Source organism: Onychomys torridus, chromosome 18 (assembly GCF_903995425.1).
Source record: "Onychomys torridus chromosome 18, mOncTor1.1, whole genome shotgun sequence".
NCBI classification, from domain to species: domain Eukaryota; kingdom Metazoa; phylum Chordata; class Mammalia; order Rodentia; family Cricetidae; genus Onychomys; species Onychomys torridus.
In genome coordinates this window covers 57,345,449-57,368,787 of record NC_050460.1, presented here as the reverse complement: position 1 = coordinate 57,368,787, position 23,339 = coordinate 57,345,449, and the positions used below count along the sequence as shown (strand labels likewise).

Genomic DNA, 23,339 nt, shown 5'->3' with positions numbered 1-23,339 from the left:
GGGTGCTAGGAATTGAACTCAGAACCTCTGGAAGAGCAGTGGGTGCTCTTAACCTCAGAGCCATCTCTCCAGCCCACCTCCCAATTGAGCCTTTAACCAATCTCAAATCACTTCGTGTAGCGTGTGGATCCATTTTTATTTTTCACATGATGGTCAACTTGTCTGTCTTCCCTTAGTGATCTACAGTGCCACCAATGTCCTAAGTCAAGTGTCCATAAATGGGATTGGATCTGGGTGTCTGACCTTTCCTGCTTGTCAGTGTGTGCATTACAGTCACCTTTCTGCCGCTGTAACAAATACTCTCTATACTTATTTTGGCTCATAGTCCAGGGCCAGTTGGGCCAATTCCTTTGGCCCTGTGGTAGCATCATAGCAAGAGAGTGCAGTAGAGGAAGCTATTCACCTCGTGGGCAGAAGAAAGAGAAGGAAGAATGAATTGGGGTTCCTAACGTTCCATCCAAGGTCAAAGACTCCCTACTACATCTGTCTCAAAGTTTCTAGCACCTCCCAGTAGCACCATGAGATGGTGACTAAACCTTTATTGGATCTCTGGGAGACACTGAGCTCAACCACAGCAACACGTTTATCCCTAGATCAATATAATACGGTATTGCTAATGCTTTCTAATAAATGTCAGTTTAGTCAGACAGTTCTGCCTTTCTTTGACAAGGCCTTCACTGTTCTTACACTTTTGACTTTAGAATAAGCATGTCAAGTTTCTCACAGAGCCCTCCTTAGCCAACTAGGAAGAAATAGCATTTAGGGTACTAAGTCGTCTAGTCACTAACATGTCTGTTCTCTTCATTTCTTTATATCTTATTTTTATAATGTTCTGAAATATTTTCTGTAAATTCCCAAGTAAGCAGATAGCTCCTTGATCTGTCTACCCAAGAGAGAATGGTATATTTTAGGAAAGTCAGATTAGGAAAGTCAGTGCCAGGAACAAAAGACAGACAGTATAATCTGTCCTTCAGGGTGTTTTTACTACACATGCAATATTTATTTAAATATCATAAACTATAATCGGTAATGGACACTTACCTTAGCCTTGCTATACATAGGAACAAATATCCAACCAAGAACAAAGAGCATAAATATAGTCTGAAACCAAGAAAAAGCAGAAGTCAGGGCCCATGTAGGTCAAGCACTTAAAAGAGATGCAGGTTCAGTTACTGTCTGCAGATGTCAATAGACACACACACACACACACACACACGCACACACACACACGCACACACGCACACATGCACACACACGCACGCACACACGCACACACGCACACACTCACACACGCACACATGCACATTTAAATGGTAATATGATCTTCTCACCACCTGACTGATCTAACAGGTCTTGGTTCACTGTGTTCCCTATGGTCCACAGCATATATGCATTCTGTCTCCTGACTTACTAAGGGGAATGAAAACCAGCATAATCCTTTTGAAGAACCAAAGACCTGACTCCTTTCATCTATACTTTCCAAGACATCTGTAAAAGTCACTCGAGGTTAAAAGCTGGTTTTCGTGTTTGTGAGTCTCCTTCGGACAATGATCAAGTGGTCAGTTGCTCAGAAGTTACTACTCACGTTCCACTCAAGGGCCCCAACAGCAATTCCTGAAGCTGCACCGATTCCAGCCAGGCCCATATAGTGGCCACTGCCAGTATTAGAAGAATAAATGGAAATGCCCATCTGAAAATCAGAAGACGAGACTGTGTGTCGGGACCATTGTCATATGTAACAAAAATTTGTGTTCACAGGCTGAGAGTGCAACTCAGTCATAGAGCACTGGCCTACGGTCTTAGGGTTTCTATTGCTACAACCGAACACCAGGACCCAAAGCAAGTTGGGGAGGAGAGGGTTTATTTGGCTTACACTTCCACGTTGTAGTTCATCACTGAAGGAAGTCAGGACAGGAACTAAAAGAGGGCAGGAACCTGGGAGCAGGAGCTGGTGCAGAGGCCATGGAGGAGTGCTGCTTACTGACTTGCTCCTCGTGGCTTGCTCAGCCTGCTTTCTTATAGAACCCAGGGTTTCCAACCCAGGCATGGCCCCACCACAATAGGTTGGGTCCTTCCTTATCAATTACTAATTCAGAAAATGCTCTACCAGCTTGCTTAAAGCCCGATTTTATAAAGACAGTATCTCAACTGAGGCTGTGGCCTCTCTGACGACTCTAGCTTGCGAAGTGTCAGAGGGAAGTTTGAGAGTGTCCCTTGAGGGGTCTAGTCAGCCAGGTGTGTGATATTTTGAACCAAGAGTCTGTGGTGTCTGGTTAATGGGGGCCGAAGAGTCAGCTGGGATGAACAACAGACTAGCCCCACTGAGGGGAAATGGTTGCATTACTGGGATGCTTGATGCTGGTGAGCTGAAGCTGAAAAATCAGCTGTGTTAAATAAGACCAGCATCACAGTGAGTTTGGGGACGTCCTGGGATATGGGGTACCTTGTCTCAAGACAAATAAGTAATGTTCAAAACATGCAATCCACCGACTTTGACATTTTCTGCAGAGGGGATATCCCTTAGGCAGAATTTCTACACCCAAACTTACTATGTAGCTGGGGATGACCTTGAACTTCTGATCCTCTTGCTTCCCCCTTCCAAGTGCTCAAATCACAGGTTTTATGGGATGGTAGGGGTAGAACCTGGGTTTGCACAGGCTAGGTGTGCTGGCTGGTTTTGTGTGTCAACTTGACACAAGCTAGAGTCATCAGAGGAAGGAGTCTCAGTTGAGGAAAGACTTCCATGAGATCCAGCTGTAAGGCATTTTTCAATTAGTGATCAATGGTTGAGGACCCACTTCATTATGGGTGGTGCCATCCCTGGGCTGGTGACCCTGGGTTCTATAAGAAAGCAAACTGAGGGCCAGGCGGTGGTGGCGCACGCCTTTAATCCCAGCACTCAGGAGGCAGAGCCAGGCAGATCTCTGTGAGTTTGAGGCCAGCCTGGGCTACCGAGTGAGTTCCAAGAAAGGCAAAAAGCTACACAGAGAAACCCTGTCTAGAAAAAAAAAAAAAATTGTTCTTTACTGGGTTGGGGATTTAGCTCAGTGGTAGAGCGTTTGCCTAGCAAGCGCAAGGCCCTGGGTCCGATCCTCAGCTCAAAAAAAAAAAAAAAGAAAAGAAAAAAAGAAAAGAAAAAAAGAAAGCAAACTGAGACCAGGCGGTGGTGGCCCACACCTTTAATCCCAGCACTCAGGAGGCAGAGCCAGGCAGATCTCTGAGCTTGAGGCCAGCCTGGCCTACAGAACAAGATCCAGGATAGGCACCAAAACTACACAGAGAAATCCTGTCTTGAAAAAGAAAAAGAAAGCTTTCTGCACCAGCTCCTGCCTCCAGGTTCCTGCCCTCTTTTAGTTCCTGTCCTGACGTCCTTCAGTGATGAACTACAATGTGGAAGTCTCAGCCAAATAAACCCTTTCCTCCCCAACTTACTTTTGGTCATGGCATTTCATCACAACAATAGGAGCCCTAGGACAACCTGGAGTCAACAAAAATGAAAGCAGCTGGTCGCTCCTGTGAGGGAGTTTCTTGATCAGATTATTTAAAGCAGGAAGTGTGAGACACACCTTTTGGTGGCAGCTCAGGTAGGAGGACCTGGAGGGAAACCGCCTGCTCCCCCTCCCCCACTCTGGCAAGTTCTAGCCTGTTGCTACAGCCTTCCTTCCTTCCTTCACTGATGTTAGAACCAGCTTCATTGGGATTCCAACACAGGCGGAAGACCAGGAGCTCTCGGGGAGTCCTCCTGTCCTTCAGCACCAGAGTGGGACTGCTGAGACCTCCAGCTTCATGGACTGAGATGCTCCTGGATTCTCAGCCTCTCCAGAGTGAGACAGCCATTGCTGGGCTACCTCATGTCAGCCTAGCTAATAAACCACACATACACGCATATCATCAGTTCTGTTCTTCTGGAGAGAGAACCTTAACAAATACAGTGAGCAAAACACTATTTAGGATGCAGACCATGATTCTACCTTCTACCTCTCTTCCTTCCTTCCGGCTCCAAGCTATTCTACACCAAAAGCTGCAGTACATGCTGTCCCCTCTGCTCAGAACACCTCCCACGCCATCTACCGGGAAAAGGCATATTCCACCTCAAATCCCGCTTGCATGACTCTGCCTCTGAAAGATCTTTTCTGTGTTGCTATACCCAATAAGTTCAAGTTTAGCTTTGTCTCTGTTTGGCCTGGGTACTTCGCAAAAGACTTATTTTCTATAATGCACTATAACTAGTCTAAATACGAATATCGGACTGGTGGTGGCTCAGTGGGTAAGAGTGCTTGCTGCGAAAGTGAGGGCCTGAGTTCAAACCTTACCACCTGCCTAGAAAAACAGGTACGGCCGCTGTGCATCTCTACCCCCAGCACTGCGGGGAGCAGAGACAGGAGAATTACTGGGGGCTCAGTAGCTGCCAGCCTAGCTCCAGGTTCAGTGAGAGACCTTGTGTCAAGGGAGGAAAGCGAAGAGTAAGAACGCAGGACACTTAAGGTCCTTCTCCAGCCTATGTTCATGCACAGGTACTTACACACCTGCACACACATGTGCACACACCATTAGAATGTTTAAGATGCAGCCTACCTTCCATTCTGCACTTTCATGTGGCAGAGTTAGGAAAGAGAATACTTAGACATTAAATAAATCATCAACTAAATGTAATTGGTGGTTTATTACACCGATTGTTACCCCAACACTCAGGAGGCTAAAGTGGGAAGATTGTGAGTTCAAGGCCAGCCTGGGCTACATAGCAAAATTGTGCCTGTTAAAAAAGGGGGGGGGGGAGAAAAAAAGAAATTCCTGATTTAGCAACTTCAAATTATTTTGGATTTAAGACATATAAGTTAAAATAATAAACAAGCCAACACAGGCTGGGTAGTGGTGGTGCACACCTTTAGTCCTAGCACTGGAGAGGCAGAGGCAGGTGGATCTCTGGTCTAAAGAATGAGTTCCAGGACATCCAGGGCTGTTACACAGAGAAACCCTGTCTTGAAAAACAAACAAAACAAGCCCAGCAAACAGCCACATACAAGTTTACTCACCAACCACCATGGCAGGTTTTGGCCAGCCAGGAAGAAGTCTTCTACTGTCCCACGTCGTTGTGACAGTACAGCCTGAAACGGAAATACTCTGGTGGGATACGATTCATAGAGAAGAGTCCGATGGTATATGCTGGTCTGCAGCTAATTAACTTCAAGCTAGATTGCTAAGAGCTGGTGTGTAGGACTCTCCAAATACCTTAGTAGGGAAAGACAGCACGCTGCAGACTACTGTGCAATTTGACCATGTTTTATGAAAAGAGCATATAGAATATACATTATGTGTCTGTATGTTTGCCCAAGCACTGAGAAAATGGAGAAAAGATGCAATCTCTGGTTACCTCAGAAAGATGAGATGGAGGAGGGAAGAAAATGGGTTATTATGTAAATCTTCATGTACATTTTGCTTGTTACGCTGAAGGGTAAAGCATTTGGTAATTAACAACAGTATATGACTTTTTAATTTAAAACAAATAAAAGCCGGATGTAGTGGCACACACCTTTAATCCTAACACTTAGGGGCAGAGGCAGGTGGATTTCTGTGGGTTTGAGGCCAACCTGGTCTACATAGTGAGTTCCAGGCCAGCCAGAGCTACAGAGTGAGACCCTGTCTAGAAAAATGAAGATAATATAAAGAAGGGGTCAAAACATGTCAGACGTCCATACATGTTTTACATCTCCCAGAAGTAGGAACAATAGGTTACCCGGTTCTCAAATCTTGGCCAGACATGGGCCCGGGTTAGGCCAAGAGTCATCTGGGTTGCAGGGAGGATTCCTAATAATAGCTCTGGAGGAAGAACCCCAGAATTGATGCTCAAAGACTAAGAATCCCTGCCCCCTGGAAACAGACTGTCCATGACTGAAGCCAGCGAAGACAGATATTGTTTGAGTGTTATGGATATGCATTCAGGACTTCCCTTCCTGTTTGGAATAGACCCTGTGCTCTCATCCCTTGGTGTTGGTGGAGAATTAGTTCAAGGAGCCCTTGTGAATATAACATTTGGGCCTGGAGAGATGGCTCAGAGGTTAAGAGCACTGACTGCTCTTCCAGAGGTCCTGAGTTCAATTCCCACCAACCACATGGTGGCTCACAACCATCTGTAATGAGATCTGGTGCCCTCTTCTAGCTTGAAGGAATATATGCAGACAGAACACTGTAAACATAACAAATAAATAAATCTTTAAATAAAAATACGACAGCCGGCGGTGGTGGCACATGCCTGTATCCCAGCACTCGAGAGGCAGAGGCAGGTGGATCTCTGTGAGTTAGAGGTCAGCCTGGTCTACAGAGCTCGTCCAGGACAGGCTCCAAAGCTACAGAGAAACCCTGTCTGGAAAAAAAAAAAAAAAAAAAAAAAAAAGGACATTTGAGGATGCTCATGTCCATCACATGTCAGGCAGCTCTAGGTTTGCATCTGAGCTCCACCATCTTCTGCTTCTTTCTTAACCTTTCCGTGTCTCAGTTCAAGTCAAAGTGGAGTCCTGCCTGGGTGTGGAGGCTCTTTCAGCTCAAATCTTTTTTATAACAGTCATATAACATTTGGATACAACCTTCAGTACATGCTTTTGTATGATTTACATTGCCTCTAGGTTAGGTGTTATAATACTTAATTACTGTAAATAATCCTAAATATCCAATACAAATGAAAGACAATCTCAAATACTTTCAGCATGATTGGGCAGATCCGCAGATGGGGAACTCCTGGAGAGAGAGTTCAGAGTGGTTTTCTTGTTGTTGTTGCTGTTTTGTTGTTTTTTGTTTTCTGAGACAGGGTTTCTCTATGTAGCTTTGCTCCTTTCCTGGAACTCACTCTGTAGACAAGGCTGGTCTCGAACTCACAGAGATCTGCCTGCCTCTGCCTCCAGAGTGCTGGGATTAAAGGCGTGCGCCACCACCGCCTGGCTGAGAGTTCCGAGTGTTAGAGCCGCGTATTTGTGTCAGTTGCTGACATCATCATGACTCTAACTAGGTCTTTCAAAAACACCATTCAGGTCTGGGGTTCTAGGCAGCAGAGGCAGGCATATTTGACTTACTTGACTATTATTTCGAGGGCGTGGGGGGGGGGGTGGGGGTATAAGACATAGGAAGGGATAAGGGTCCAGAATGGTTTTCTTGACGGAAGTAGCTGAGGTTTGGTAGGAAGGGTGGGGAGGGGCTAGGCAAAGGGTGGGCAGGGCCATAAACTCTGAAGCGCCAGGATGCTAGCTAGGTGGAGGCCAGGTCTCTGCGGGAAGGAAGTGGTTTACGCCAGCCCAGGGGTCGCGTCATACCCACATCCCGAAGAACAGAACCAAGAAGAAGTACGAAGTCATCACCAGTGTGTCCATGGTGCTGTGGATACTTAAGTCCAGGGTGCGGGGATCCCCGGTGAAGCCATGGTAGCTTTTCAGGGAGTCCATGGCAGCATTTCTGAGCCAGGTAAGCTCTTGCAGCCAGAACACTGCAACGGTCCTGGACCCAGTTCTGCTCTGGTTCGCAAGGCATCCTGGGAAGAGCCACGAAACAGCCTTGGTGGTTCCCAGTAGTCACTGGGGCCTAATTCTTCCCAAGCATAGACTTCTTCCCTTTCTTTTATTCTTGGTCTGAATAAACACACACACATGCACACGCGCACGCGCACACACACACACACACACACACACACACACACACACACACACACACACACAAAGAGGAGGAGGGAGAGAAAGAGGAGAAACAGAGACAGAAACAGACAGACAGACACCAACACCGATACCCACCCCTTTTGACTGCCAGCTCGGTCCCAGTGCCGACTCTCCATTAGCCACACGTGATCATCCTCAGCTAAATTTGGGCGCAGGTGGGATTAACCAAGGACAACCGAAGGAGGGTCATTAATGGTGTCTTTACAAGCTATATAGGATTCTGGGGCAGAGACTGACACCAGTAGCATCACTATCTTAAAAAAACAAAAACAGTGTTTCTGTTTTGATCACAGTAGTTTTTTTCATTAGTTTTTATTAAAATGGTGTATCAAAATGGTATCTACCTTAATTTCCAAGGTTTTCTTTTTATTTTTTTATTTTATTTTTGGCACTTCCCTAAACTGTGTGCCAAGGCAATTCTTCCCTTTATTGCGGTCACAGCTCTGGGTGGTAGTGTTGATCCCAGCTTCTCGTTTTTTTTGTACAATTCAACATTTTTAAATTATTGTTTTCTCTGTATGGGTATCTTGCCTACATTTATGTCCTTCGTACCACAGGCATGCCTGGTGTCCTCAGAGGCCAGGAGATGGTCTTCAGATCCCCTAGAGCTGGAATTATAGACGGTTGTAAACCACCCCGTGAGTGCTGGGAATGGAACCGAGGCTCTCTGGAAGATTAGCCAATGCTCTTAACCACTGAGCTACCTCTCCAGCCCTTGTGAATCAATTTAAAAATTTTTTTCTTTCTTTGCTTGTGTGGGTAGGTACTGGGATGGAACCTCAGATCTGGTGCATGCTGTGTGTGTGTGGATACTGGATGGAACCCTGGACCTGGTATGTGCTAAGCAAGGGCTCTACCACAACCTATATCCCAAAGCAATATGCCCAGTTTTATTTTTCTTGGTACATTTCTTTGTCAAATGTTATTTTAGCCTTGATGAGTGGATCGGGGAAGAGGACACAAAGTGAATGGGTAGGAAAGGAAGGTAGACCTGGGAGGAGTTAGGGAAGTGAACAGGAACAAAACAAATTGTATGAAACTCAAAGAACTAATAAAATTGAAAAAAAAAATGTATTTTAGTAAATCCTTACCAGTAATAATAATGACTCTAAGAATGTCTAAGACATAGATCTATTATTGGGTGCCAGACCCCTTTCTATGAGTTTTTCTGTAATAATCCCCTTGGTTTTCACAATAATCAAATAGTCTGAGTCTATGACGCGGTAAGGGAGGTCTTTTTAAAGCCACCAGAAACCTGTTACTTCAAAATCCTGGGCAGAATTCCATTGTCCCCTTTTGTTCAGCATGGCCAAGACAAGTACTGGGAAGGTGGGAGCAGGCTGTGGTTCAACTGATAGAGTGCTTGCTTAGCATACACAAAGCCCTGGTTTCAGTCCCCAGCACCACAGAAACTCGAACTGTTGGCACACATGTACAACCCCAGCACTCCAGAGGTGGATGCAGCAGGATCAGAAATTCAAGGTCATCCTTGGCTACCTAGAGAGATGAAGACTCCAAGATAACTCCAGTGTGCATCGAGCTGCACAAACTAACCAACATAAAAGCAAAATGTAAAGTCTTTGCCTCAATCATAGGCCTACAAAAATAACAGCCCCCAACCTCTTCTTAAAATTAGGGAATAGTGCAAGGGGCCATGAACAGACTCATCTTATGAGTCAGGGTTCTCAAGAGAAACAGAACTTATAGAACAAATATCTATACACATATTAAAGGGGCATGTATTAGAGTGACTTATAGGCTGTGTCCTGGGTAGTCCAACAATGGTTTTCTCCCAACAGAAGTGCCAAGAACCCAATAGTCGCTTAGTCCACAAGACTGGATGTCTCAGCTGATCTTCAGTGTATGTTGGGATCCTAAAGAAGTAGGTTCTAATACCAGTGAAGGAATGCCTCCACAGCAGTATGGATGAACTTGCCAGGGATAGTGAGGGCAAGCAGGCAAAAAAGCAAAGCTTTCTTCCATGTCCTTTTAGTTTAGTAGGCTGCCACCAAAAGTTGTAACCTAGATTTAGGACCAGTCTTCATACCGCAAAAGATCCAGTTTTAAGGTTAGATATTCCAAATGATCTAATCAAGAACAATCCCTCACAGGAGTGCCCAGCTGCTTGGGTTTTAGTTGATTCCAGATGTGGCCAAGCTGACAACCACGATTAGCCATCACATGATGTACAAATGTATCTAATATGTATAATAACAGAATACTTGTTTAGTCAAGGCCAGTAGACATCAGCCAGAGACTGTAAGCGCAGGACTGCGCAAATGGCAAGGGTTTCTATATACATGGTAGTAATTAGAAATATTAAGATTTTAAGAGCCAGAACACCAGGAAGTCTGCAGTGAAACAGTCTCTCCTCCAGAAAGGGAGTGGATCCGGATGGGCAGGGAGGTGGGGACAAAGTGGGAGGAGTAGAGGGAGGGGAAATTGTAATCAGGATATAGTGCATGAGAAAATGAGAAAATCTATGAAAGACAAAAACATTGCAACACAATTTGATAGTTATGTATTGCTGTAAGAAGGCAAATATTCTTATCATTTTCCTCTTTTCAGTCTTCTGTTAAAATTCTCATAATTCTCATATAAAATAAAATTCTCACCTGCTAACATCTCATAATTGTTTTGTTCTCTGTATCAGATATAAATGATTGTGTGAACATCCAGAGGACCAGTATGTCAAGTTAGATCAAAACCACTGCCTTCCAATACCGTGACTCTTCTGGTTTATGACAATGCCTTGGGGTGGGTCTAAGCTGCATGACCCTGTCCTTCTCTTCAGCAACAGGACTCGTTCCTGGGGTGTTGAAGCACAAAGACACTCCAGCTATGAAGGCCAATTATACAACTCTCAACTACATCCTGCTCTTCTCCCTCACATTCTGCTTTCTCTCCTGCTCCTGTATATTGGATATCACAACATGGTCACCTGTGTCTTACAGAATACTTCTTTTGAAATTCTGTTTTTTGTGGTTCTTTCCAGCGTGTTGGCCAAACCATTGCTGTGTTTCTGGCTTTCAAGCTCACTGGTTCCAGAAGAAAGATGAGGAATGCACAGGTGTCAGGAGACCCTAAATTCATCCTTCCCATCTGTGTGGTAGTCCAACTTAACTTCTCTGTGATGTTAGGAGAGCTCCTTCTTTTGTTGACACAGATGTACCTCCTCAACCTGGTCACATCATCATTCTGTGCATCAAGGTCTCAATCACTCTTTTCTCTTGTGCTCTGGGATACCTGGGCTCTCTGGCCACAGGAAGCTTCACTATGACTTTCTTTGGTAGGACACTACCTGACACCCTTAATGAAGATAAATTCCTGACCTGGTGTCTGCAGTGTCTGGATGACTTGCCATCTCAATCTACCACAGCACCAAGTAAAAAGGTCCCTGGAAAGGCCTTTTCCTTCCTGGCCTCTGGGATTTCTTGGATGCATCTTTTTCCCAAAATTTCTTTTTTTTTTTTTTTTCTGGCTAAGCATAAACTATGTTTTCAAATTTTCAGGAGTACCTGTGTAGTGGATCATACTGGAAGAAAAAAAATCTACTTAATTGTGTTTTTTAATCACAAATTAGATTTTATTTATTTATTTTTTATTTTTTAGCTGAGGATCAAACCCAGGGCCTTGCACTTGCTAGGCAAGCGCTCTACCACTGAGCTAAATCCCCAAACCCCAGATTCGATATTAAATTGGGATTTTTTTTTCCCCTGGAGACAGGGTTTCTCTCTGTAGCTTTATGCCTCTCCTGGAACTCACTTTGTAGACTAGGCTGGCCTCAAACTCACAGAGATCTGCCTGCCAATGCCTCCCAAGTGCTGGGATTAAAGGCGTGCGCCACCACCGCCCGGCTTAAATTAGGAATTTTTAGTGCTGGGGGTATAGAATTGGATGAAGAGTTTGGGAGTTGGATTTGATGAAAATATATGCCATGCATGTATAATATTCTCAACAAAAATTTCCAGGAAGAAAGAGAGAGAGAGAGAGAGAGAGAGAGAGAGAGAGAGAGAGAGATCCTGATTGGTCTTATAATAAAAATGCAGAGCCAGATATTGGGGTAAATGCTGAAAGAGCAGAGAGACAAGCCACAGCCACGTCTCACCTCACCAACTCCTCAGCTGAAAGGGGAAGATCCTGTCTCCACAAATCCTCAGACTGAATGCCCCTGAGTTTTCAGCCAAAAGGATTGAGTTCCTGTCTCAGAGAGGAAATCAAGGAAACCATGCCCTTCACAATAGGCTCAAAAATATTTTTGGAATAATCTAACCAAGGAAATGAACAAAGACTGTACAATGAAAATGTTAAGAGCCTTTAATTACAGTATTCAGGAGGTAGAGGCCGGCAGATCTCTGAGTTTAAGGACAGTTTGGTCTGTAGAGTGAATTCCAGGACAGCCAGGGCTACACAGACAAACCCTATCTCAACCCCCTCCCCCCTACGACACACACAAATGTTAAAGTATTGAAGAAACTGAAATGGATACCAGAAGGTAGAAATGCCTCACCTGCTCATGGATCCTTCGGATTAATACTGTGAAAATGACCATCCTCCCAAAAGCAATCTACAGATCTAATGGTTGGGCCAATCCACTTGCAGATGTCCGACAACTTAGCTAGCTAGTGGTCGCTGGGTTAGATTGCCAGGATTTGTGGCCCAATATCTGAGAGAATAATTGACTTGGTGGTCAGTCAGAAGGTTGTGATCTTGGACTCAGTGGTCCATTATAATAAGCTGGATGACCAGTCCACAGTACCCAACTTCCTTAATGTTCCCAAAAGTAGTTTTATCTAAAATGTTGGTTTGATCACTAAGGCTCACACTTCCACCACCTTGTCATCTTCTGTGCGATTGTGAAAATCCTAGAACATATGAGGGATGGTGGTCACGTTTGAAAAGGACAGCTTTGTGGCCTGTGAGGATGAGAGTCTGCACTCATCTGTATGGGGCTCCACCTGAAATCAGAAACTAGCCTCTCTAGGACACCGTGAGGGGGTGGGAAGATGGCAGGCTGGCGTGATGGTTTCTTCCTTTTTTTATCTGGAAAGATAGAGAGCTGAGCTTCCAGCTTTACTCTTTATTTTGCAGCCTGTGAAGCCTGGGCAGCCTGAGCACCATGTGCAGCGTGTGCAGCCTGAGCATGCAGCCTGAGCACCATGTGCAGCCTGAGCATGCAGCCTGAGCATGCAGCCGGAGCATGCAGCTGGAGCATGCAGCCGGAGCAACCTACACAGTCTATGCAGTTCTCGAGCATGTGCTTGGCCCAGCAAGGATTACTAGAGCTGCATCCGAAGCATTTGCAAATTTGTCTTTGTTGGATCCTAAATGGCCACCAGAAATCTTTGGTTTCTGCCATACACCGCTGAATAGCCTTCTATGACACAGCTATCCTGACTAAATCTTCCTAATCCTAGTAGACTTTGTCCTCTGTTTCACTTCTTCAAGAGAGGAGAAAGCGAGACACACACACACACACACACACACACACACACACACACACACACAGAGAGAGAGAGAGAGAGAGAGAGACAGAGAGAGAGACAGAGAGAGTCGGAGACAGAGACAGAAACAGAGAGAGAGACAGGCAGACAGAGAGAGAGAGACAGAGTCAGAGACAGAGAGAGGGAGACACAGGGAGAGACAGAGAGAGAGCATTCCACCCAAATCAATATGCCTGAGCTCCGAGTTCACACGAGCTGATAGCTATCATTCAGTTTTATCTCTCACTGACATTGGGCTGTCCAGCATTAGGGAATTTGACAGCAACACTCATGACATCTGCCCGTTTGTGTTCCATAAGACCAGTTCCCGGAGCCCCCTTTTATTAGAACCTAGAGAAAATGGAATGGAGTGGGGAAGGCAAACCCCAAGGCCCCCAGAAAGCCAGATGCAAAGCACTGCAGGACACTCCATTCCCACAAGAAGGCAGTTTCCTTCATCTTTGATAAAGAGCAGTGGGAGCCAGGCGGTGGTGGCATATGCCTTGAAGCCCAGCTAGGGAGGCAGAGACAGACGGATCTCTGTGAGTTTGGGGCCAGCCTGGTCTACAGAGCGAGATCCAGGAAAAGCGCAAAGCTACACAGAGAAACCCTGTCTCAAAAAAAAACAAAAACAAAAAAACAGAAAGAGAGGAGAGAGAGAAACTTTAATGCAACAATCCCTGTTTAGCTAATGGTGATTGATATCTACTTGTACCAGGGGCATATCATGAATGTGTATTTTCTCCCTGCTTTCCTCCATTCTCTTATTTAAGTCCCATCTGGCTACAAAGGGTCACAGCGCACTGCCATATGTTGACACACCTCCTCGATGGTACCTCCCATTCCCCATCTCCCACTCATTTCTAAAAGAAGGTGTTTTCATTTTGGTTTGGGTTTTAGCTCAGTCACAGCAGCAGTATGGCGTTGTTCCCAACCCCCACCCCCTTTATTCTAGGCCACTTTGATGCCCTGTTATGTTAGCCCGAGTCCAGTCAGGAAACAAATCCCATCAGCAACTTAAATGGAAACTTTTCAGGATTATTAACTTGTGGGAAATGTGAAAAGCTTTCCACGTATAAAAAGCATAAAAGAGGTTCTAAGACGCTCACAAGTGGCCAGCTGAAAGAGAAGTCCCTATGATGAGGAAAGATTGCCCAGTGAAGGACTAAGCCCCTTGGGGGATGCTCCTCAAAGCTGAGATCCAGGCCTTTACTGAGAGAACATGGCTCTGTCAAGCTGATGATGTCATGCAGGCTGAAGGGAGCAAAGAGCTGATCCACAGGACTAGCTGGTTATTGCCAGAAGGTGGGTCCACAGAGTAGTCTTTTACGGCTGACAGGTGGGGTGCCTGGAGCAGGTATGTCAGGGCAGCTTGTAGTGTGGGGAGGTGGTGCCTGGGGGTTCAGTGGAGCTGTACTGGGGAAGCAACCGCTAACTCTCTCCCAGGTCTGCCTCCTCCGGGCCTGGGAAACAGTCCCAGGCGAGGAAGGAGCCTTCTCTGTGAACACCTTCAAAGGGAGGGAGAATGTTTGGAAGTCACAACCTGTTGGTGCCCCAAAAGAAATTCTGGTACCCAAGGGCTCAGAGAAATAGTTTTGCTTTTATGGAGTCCCCAGCTATCTTATGGTAGGTTGGGATATGAAAGGCTGAGATATGGAAAACCAAGGTTCTGTGGGAACTCGGAGGGAACCTTCCTTCCAAAGAAAGGCCCTGAAGTATGGGGCCAACTTCCAAGACCCTAGAAGTAGACCACGAACAAATGGAACAAATGTCTCTGACTGCTTCAGATTGAGGCTCTCTATGGAAACTCGGCCTGGGAGTCGCCAAGGACAATATTGCTCCAGGATATAGGTTCCTACTCTAACCCAGGAGCCAGGTCACTCCACACTGATGTAGAGGGAGACCTGTGGGCTCTCTCCAAGCACTGAGTCTTCACATTTAAAGAGGGGCACATTTAAAGAGCGAAACACCCGCAGAGATAAGGGATTCCTTTTTCTCTTCCCACGTCCTAGGACATGTCTGAATTTGCTTGGTTTCCCCACCAGGGAGCGCTGTCTACTCATAAAAAGAAAAAAAAAGACTAAGATTGCCTTTTTATTTTTAATCAATTTATTTATTTGGATTTTTAGATAGGGTCTCACGGTGTAGCTTTGGCTGGCTTGGAATTTGCTATTTAGACCAGGATGTTCTCGAACTCAGATCTACCTGCCTCTGCCTACCTATTGCTGGGGCAGCACCACCACACCCTACCCAAAATTACCTTTCGTGGACAAGTGGCAGTCCTCCTGTCTCAGCCTCCCAAATGCTTAGGGCTCCCCATGCCCTGCAAACGCTCTGAGTTGGATGTTAAACACACCAGTGCACCACCAGTCATAATGACCATTTAGTAATACTGAGAAAGTGAGGCCCGGCCGTGCCACACTTAATGAGAGAGTTTGGAGATGGTAAACTGGTGGAGAGTAAGTAAGGAGGGCTGATATGATCAAAAGGTGTTTTACCTGTCCCCCCAACAAATGTGTTAAATGTTGCCAGACTGAAAAATCCAAAGATTTGGAATCCCAGACTTTCTAACTCTCTCGAGAATCCATAGCCCACCAGGGCCTGGGCACAGGACAAACGTTCGGCGTGGTCAGGGTTGGACACACATCCGCAAACCAGGCGGCGACACTGCTCCCCATAGACTTTAAGCCAACTGGGGCATCCACACCCTGGTCCAGCGGAGCGACAGGTGGGTCCGCTGGACTGGGATGGGGTGAGGGGTGGGGCATCCGGGTTGGGGTGAAACTGCACCCAGCTGCCCTGCACCCGCCCTTCGCTCTCCCCTCCGCCCTCCTTCTCCCTCTCCTCCTCTTTCTCCCCCCTCCTCCCTCCCCTCTGCCCCTTTGCCCCTCTTCCCATCCTCCCTCGAGCCCGTGGGCACTTCCGGGACCACTCTAGGCCTCACGGAGGTCTCAGCATCTGTGCTCCTGCTGAGCCAGGCTGCTGGTTGGCAGGGTGTCCCCGCGTCCTGGCGGTGGGGAGAGTAGAGTGGAGCCCGTGTTCTGCACAAGGAAACGGTGAGGTTGGGAAACTTTGCACGTCTAGAGCCTCAGATAACTAACTGCTGCACCTTCCCTGAGGCTAGGATTGAAGCTCCTTTGTTTCAAGGGTAACCCTTGCCTTGTCCCGTCGTCCCCCCACCCACCGGGAGGGTGCGCTCGCTGCCCACATAAAACCGCAATGAGAGGAAGGGAGATTAAAGGTTGAAGGGCCCAAAGATAGTCAAGACTGTAAACTGCACCCTCCTAGGACTCTGGAGCCCCCAAACGCTGCATCTAGGTGCTCACCTCCAGAAATGAGGCACTTCTTTCTTTCTTTGTTTTTTGAGACAGGGTTTCTCTGTGTACCCCTGGCTGTCCTGGAACTCTCTGAAGACCAAGCTGGCCTCGAACTCCCAGAGATCCACCTGCCACTGCCTCCCCAGTGCAAGGATTAAAGGTGTGCACCATAACTGCATGCCTTCTGCGTGGGGGGCGGGGCGCACTTCTTAGAGACACAAGGAACAGGAAAGAAGTTGGATATGTCCTCCAGCCCAGGAATTTTAATTTGGTTTGAGATAAGGTCTCACCACATATCTACCCTTGGCTGTCTGGAACTCCCTATGTAGACCAGGCTGGCCTTTAAGTCACAGAAATCCACGTGCCACCACACTGGCTCAGGAATCTTTTTGAAGGCTCCTATCCCACTCAGTTCAGCTTCTAACAGCAAGAGGCAGAGCCAGGTGGATCTCTGTGAGTTTGAGGCCAGCCTGGTCTACAGAGCGAGTTCCAGGAAAGGCAACAAAGCTACACAGAGAAACCCTGTCTCAAAAAAAAAAAAGATTTGCCCTGCAGTTAATTGTACCACCCCTTGGCCCATGACTACTCAGGTGTGGTTACCCATCTGTGGGAAAGCAGTAGAACACACTGTCTCTGAGCGGGTGGGGGGGGATGCTGCAGGATCTGTTACCTGCTTTCAGTGTCTTCATCCCTGGCCCTCAGGGCCCTTCAGAGAACACCTGCCACTGACCATCAAGGATCAGGGAAGACTTGTCCAGAGACTTCAGGGGGAGAAGCAGGGGCTGCCCCTCCCCCAAGCCACCAGCAGGAACTCCGTGGGGACCAGCCACCCAAGAACAATGAGCGTTGGACCACAATCAGCCATGCGGAGCTGGAGGCGGGGGGGAATGAGGGGGTGAAGGGGGACCCGTGGTAAAGATTAGTTCCTTTTTCTCTACCTTCAGTTCTTGAGCTCACTGGAAGGTCAGGCACCAAGCTAAAACCCCTGGGGATCGGGACAAGGCTGGGCCTGTTCCCTAAGAGTCACAGGTGTTTCCTCTTGACAGCAATCCCCAGAACCTCATCTCCCACGTCCTCTGATTTGTCACTTTTTCTCCCAGGATCTCGTGGCCATCGTGACTGTGGTTGGCGGGTTGAATGTTAATTAACTCATATTGCAGAGGAAGGGAGGAAGCAAGACTGAGAGGAAAAAAACGAGAGGTCGGAGGTCAGGGGCAGAAGTAGGGGGCGAACAGACGACGTTCATCCCATACCCCAGCCCTAGGGATCGAAGTTATAGGCAATGGAACAAAAGTAGTCCGCATCGTCCTCCGGCTGCACGGGGCTGATGGTCAGCACACAGACATTGTGGGCCACGTCCGTGGTAGCTGAGAACCTGTCCGGAATGTCATCGGGCCGATAGTGTTCCTCTTCTGAGCAGTAGTAGAGCAGATGGGGAGCACTGCCTGGGCGCTGCTGATACCAAGACACACCAAAGTCCCCAATGGTGGCATGCTGGGAATTGATGGTACAGCCGAGTTGAGCCACTTGGCCCGGGAAGACCAGCAGTGCGTCAGGATGGGTCAGGATTGGCTGGAAGACTGAAAGATACAGACCCACTGAGGGCTAGCCTGGGCCCCTTCCTGCCTTGCTGAGAGCCTAGTATTCAAGCATGAAATGGAACCTTCTATGCTCCCCTAGTACCTACTCACCCCTACTCTGTGGACCCTTGCCCCTCGGTCTAATAGCTCTTCTAAACCCTGCCCACAGGCTAACTGCCCACAGGAGCCTTCCAGGATGCATAACCATCATCTGTAGTTTCAAGCTTCTGGCCACCGAGGATGATCTTAAAGGATCTATGGAGAAGGGGACCGTCCATATTTGCTTCCCCTGTGAGAAACCAAGGTGACTAGTTGTTGTCTCTTTCAGGAGACCCACAAATGGAGAAATGAAGGTCCACACAGGACAGTTGTCCCTGGTCCCGGACAGAGCTGCCTGGAGCCTAGGCTCCACTCTCCACCTCTATGCCCCTCCTAGGATCCACCCCACTGACCCTATTGATTTGCTTCTTTGCGTGGGTTTTCTTGAGCTAGTGCCAACCCCCACCTCACTCCCAGAGGAGTCTTACCTGCCAAGAAGGCTCCGGTCAGAAGGAGAGGCAGGCAACCAGGGCAGGCCATGGCCAGAGGCAGAAGGCTGACCGAGAGTTGTTCTGCTGAGCTGTGCTCTGGGTGCTTGTGGTCACAGGGATGGGGAAGCCTCTGGCCCACAACAGAGCATGCAAATCAGCCCACTGATTGAAGAGGGAAGTGTGTGTCTGGGCCAGTGTCAGGCCCTGTCTTCCAAATGTCCTGACAACAGAGCCAGTGGGAGATCAGAAGTTCTTCACATCCAGTTCCAGCAAGTCAGAATTCCCCAGAGAGCCCCCTCATACTCTTTTCTAGTCCTTAACAGTGGCTATCCACTAGGACAGGGGTTCTCAACCTGTGGGTCCGAACCCCTTTGGGAGTGTTAAACTACCCTTCACAGAGGTCACCTAAGACCATCGGAAAACACAGATATTTACATTATGATTCATAACAGTAGCAAAATGACAGTTATGAAGTAGCAGTGGAATGATTTTATGGTTGAGGGTCAGCACAATATGAGGAACTGTGTTAAAGGGTCGCAGCATTAGGAAGGTTGAGGACCACTGCTCTAGAGTGTCCTCAGAAAGGCCCAGATGTCCCCAGCTTGACACTGTTAAGGGTAAAGGCCTAGTGGGACGTCTTTAGATCAAGAAGACTATGCCCTTAAAGGGTATAGAGGGACCAAAGATTCTTCTCCCTTGCTACTGGGCCTGCCATGACCTTGCTCTACCCCACACCCTCTGCCATGATGCTTCCATGGCATGCTGCCTTACCATGACAGGCCCAGAAGCAATGTGCTGTGGACTGAAACTCCAAACCTATGAGCTAAAACTAACCTTTCCTCTCTAAGTTGATTATCTCAGATAGTTGTTACAGGGATGGGAAATTAATACAACCTCCCAAGGAACAGTTGTTCTGGTTCCTACGACATTAGATTCATTTTGTTTGCTGTAGAAATTCTACTTTAAGTAGAGTATGTATGTATGTATGTATGCATGTTTGCTTCTTTTTTTTTTTTAAAAGATTTATTTATTTATTATGTATACAGAAGCGGGCACCAGATCTCATTACAGATGGTTGTGAGCCATCATGTGGTTGCTGGGAATTGAACTCAGGTCCTCTGGAAGAGCAGTCGGTGCTCTTAACCTCTGAGCCATCTCTCCAGCCTGCATGTTCGCTTCTTTTGTCCAACCACGTGGACAGGGCACAGTGATGCATGCCTTTAATCGGTTGGCCACGTGACTCTGAGACAGGGAGGAGACCTAAACGACAGTACAGGCAAAAAGGCAACCTCTCAGAGCTTAAGGCTTACACTGCCTTTCCTTCTGGAGTGTGGCTCTAGGTGCCACCATCTTCACAGGTAATATACATTTCAGTTGTGTTCTGTAGGACGTAAGTCCTCACAAAGGAGCCTATGCGCGAGTAAGCTTTGGAAATACCACTTGCTTCCACAGTACTGTTCCGAGGCCTGAGATGGCTTTTAAAGTGTTGTAACATTTAAGATGGGCACAGTGGCACCCACCTCTAATCCAAGCACCTTTCAGGCTGAAGCAAGAACTCTGAAGGAGGAAAGAAAGAAACTGATTGATGTCTATACTTGGGATTTACCAATAAACTTGCTTCAAAAATACTAAGTTATATATCAAGCTAAAATTTAGCTAAAGGAGCATGCCTCTGCCAGGCAGTTGTAAGAGACAACCCTGGCTGACAACATCAATTAAACCCTGTGTCTCTATCAGAAAGAGCATCATTCTGCCAGCCAGACAGGATGATCCTTGTTAACAGATGCCCAGGAAATGCAGCTGTGGTCTGCCTCGTGATAACTCTGGCAATAATTTTACATTGGAAATCTCCCCATTCATCCAAACAACCAAACCTTAGGATTTCTGTCTCTGTAAAAGATGTTTAATTGCTCCAAGTGTAACTCAGGGCCATGAAACTATAGAAGTAGAAAGGGATTTCTGTACAAGGCTCATTCCCTTTTGTGCATTACCTGGAACCAGCCGTGCACTATTATTAAAGAGTTTTTCCATCATTTATTTCTAAGTTGTAGAGTGATTTCTCACCGGGAAGGCGGATTAATTCTGTAACATCATGAATCAAGACCATCTGGGCTACATACAAAACCCTGTCTCAAATAACAATAACAACAAAAAAGGACCGTGAAAGCCACAGTAACCACAGAGTCACAACAAGCCTGCTCAGTCCTGATGTGTATTTTACAAATGGAAACAGTAAGGCTAATACAAAAGAAAAGTGTTTGTCTAGAGGAAAAATGGGTCAGTGGTGAGCTAGATGGAGGACCCAGATTTCTCCCAACTTACCTATCGAGAAATGTGCCTGCAGAAGGCAGAGCAAACAGCCTGACCATGTAGGTACCCTTCTGACGCTATGCTTGGAGGGTCCTAGTGGAGGCTCAGAGAGAGAACACCATGCCAAAGCAGAGAGATGGAAAGCCATGTGAGAGAAAGAAAAAGAAAGAATGAGGAATAGTTTGTTTTTTTTTTTAAATCAATTAAGGGCTGGAGAAATGGCTCAGAGGTTAAGAGCACCGACTGCTCTACCAGAGGTCCTGAGTTCAATTCCCAGCACCCACATGGTGGCTCACAACCATCTATAATAAGATCTGGTACCCTCTTCTGTATACTAAATAAATAATTTTTTTTTTAAATCAAGCCGGGCAGTGGTGGCGCACGCCTTTAATGCCAGCACTCAGGAAGCAGAGCCAGGCAGATCTTTGTGAGTTCGAGGCCAGCCTGGTCTACAGAACAAGATCCAGGACAGACACCAAAGCTACACAGAGAAACCCTGTCTCGAAGAAAAAAAAATCAATTGAAGGATAACCTCAGAGATGGAAACCAAAACCAAACACTATGTGTGAGAATGTAGAACCCAGGAGAGAGACGGGGAGGAGGAAGAGAAGGAGAGCCAGGCAAAGGTAGGCCTGCGGAGTGGAAGCCAGAGCTGCTCAGAGAACCGGGATTATAGCTCAGCGTGGAGCACTTAGCGTTTGTGTCCCTGGATACAGAAGAAGTGTGTGTTGGGGCGGGGGTGGGGAGGGGTGAGCAGGGACACTAACTAGTAGGAGAAATAACAAGCAGGTGCTTCTGGCCTGCTATAGTTCTAGGAGGCCCAGGGCCCAAAGGACAGAAAGCAAGACGTAACGCAAACTGAGTACACATTGGAAAATACGCAAGCACGCCCGTGTAAAGTTGAACACCATTCACCTGCATTTCCTCCTGTGGTACTCACTAGACCAGAGCAATGAGAACTGCCCCCACAAGAACAAGTAGCCAGAAGTTTCTACTGGCTTTATTCATCATCTCCCCAAATTCCAAAGCAACAGCCGGTGAGCGAGGGAGTCCACTCCGGGACACGCAAATGACAAGAACACTCTTCAGCATTAAGAGGGAAACAACTATTGATCCCCACAGCCTGGGTCATGTTGAGTGAAGAGACCACAGGCCGTGTGCTCTGAGGCCACTTACAAGACACCATGGACAAGATGTGCAGGAAATAGCCGTGGACGGCAGGGACTCGGGCTGATGATAGGAACCTCAACAACAGACAGAAAGCCTCTAAAGATGAAGCGGCCAACATTGCAGGAGGGCTATAGCATGCTGTAGCCCACTAGGAGCCACTGGAGGAGGCCTGAAGCAAGGGGAAGTGTTTAGAGGTGAAGTGGATTACGTAAGGTATTTGGAAACACTAATCCTTGGCTACAAGGATCAATAACAAGGGTGGCCCGAGTCCAGGACTAAACACACAGTTGCTGGGTGGACGGGATGGCCTTGCGGGAGTGTTTCTGTGTAAGGTTGTGGTGGCCTTTGTGCAAAGTTGTGGTTGTGGCTGTCTTTTGTGGTTAGTTCTTGTCATTAGACATACATGCATGAAATCCCCAACAGTAGTCATGCAGCTTTAGTTACTTGAAGTAGGAGGATGGAGGCTAAGGTGTCTCTCTCTCTCTCTCTGGTTTTTCGAGACAAGGTTTCTCTGTGTAGCCCCCAACTGTCCTTGGATCTCACTCTGTAGAGCAGGCTGGCCTCGAACTCAGAGATCTATCTGCCTCTGCCTTCCAGGTGCTGGGATAAAAGGCGTGCGCCACCACCGCCCAACGGTTAAGAACTATTTTTAGCCTCACCATTCCAAAGAGTCACCTATGGAAAGGGGTGTATCCTGGTTGTGGTAATCAGAGATTTGTCAAAACAGTGATGGGTCAGTAAGGACGACCTGAGTTCAATGCCCAGGACCCACAAGGTGGAAGGAGAGAACAAGTTATCCTCTGACTACCACGCATATTCACTGTGGTACATGCAAAAACACACACAAAATAAATAAGTGTAAGTAATGTTTTCTAACTTGAAAGCCTTCCAAAGGGGAAATAAATTGTACCTCCATAAACGTGCCTAACAGAAGACAAGAGGAAACAAGAACAGAAGAAAATAATTGGCAGGCTGGCAGAGAGGAAAAGAAAGCCACACAGGAAGAGGTCATTGGGTTAGTGGGGACTGCAGAGATTAGTGTGGGAGGGTGCTCACATCCCTGTGGCCTGCACACACTCTCTCTCCCTGGTAGGAGACCTGGTCTCTGAAACAGTATCCTGGCATCCTAGGGACCTCAGTCTGGAGCCTCCACTGTGGGCCTGACCGAAGCTCTACCTGAAGGCCCGCCCTAGTAGGTCCAGTTACTAGGATACTGGGGATAAAGCATTTCCTGCCTCGATGTCTTGGCAGC

At 47.1% G+C, this 23,339-nt stretch overlaps 2 protein-coding genes across 3 annotated transcripts in view; both read right to left on the bottom strand.

Annotated features, from left to right (window-relative positions):
• LOC118569447 (sodium/glucose cotransporter 1-like) overlaps positions 1-7,430 on the bottom strand; it is a 53,683-nt gene extending 46,253 nt beyond the window's left edge. The window contains exons 1-3 of the mRNA XM_036167194.1: positions 7,302-7,430; positions 1,586-1,690; positions 1,042-1,101 (exon numbers count right to left, since the gene is read on the bottom strand). Of these exons, the coding sequence (XP_036023087.1) occupies positions 1,042-1,101; positions 1,586-1,690; positions 7,302-7,430 (294 nt within the window). The remainder of the gene's footprint in view (positions 1-1,041; positions 1,102-1,585; positions 1,691-7,301) is intronic.
• A 10,327-nt stretch (positions 7,431-17,757) lies between these two features.
• Vpreb3 (V-set pre-B cell surrogate light chain 3) lies at positions 17,758-18,656 on the bottom strand. 2 transcript variants are annotated; one of them, XM_036167271.1, is made up of 2 exons: positions 18,605-18,656; positions 17,758-18,077 (listed from the first exon to the last, which is right to left on the bottom strand). In XM_036167271.1, the coding sequence occupies exons 1-2, from the start codon at positions 18,654-18,656 to the stop codon at positions 17,758-17,760; spliced, it is 372 nt and encodes a 123-aa protein (XP_036023164.1). The 2 variants fall into 2 exon arrangements, with proteins under 2 accessions (XP_036023164.1, XP_036023165.1); XM_036167272.1 differs by having other exon boundaries at positions 17,758-18,040; positions 18,607-18,656.
• Positions 18,657-23,339: the final 4,683 nt, after the last annotated feature.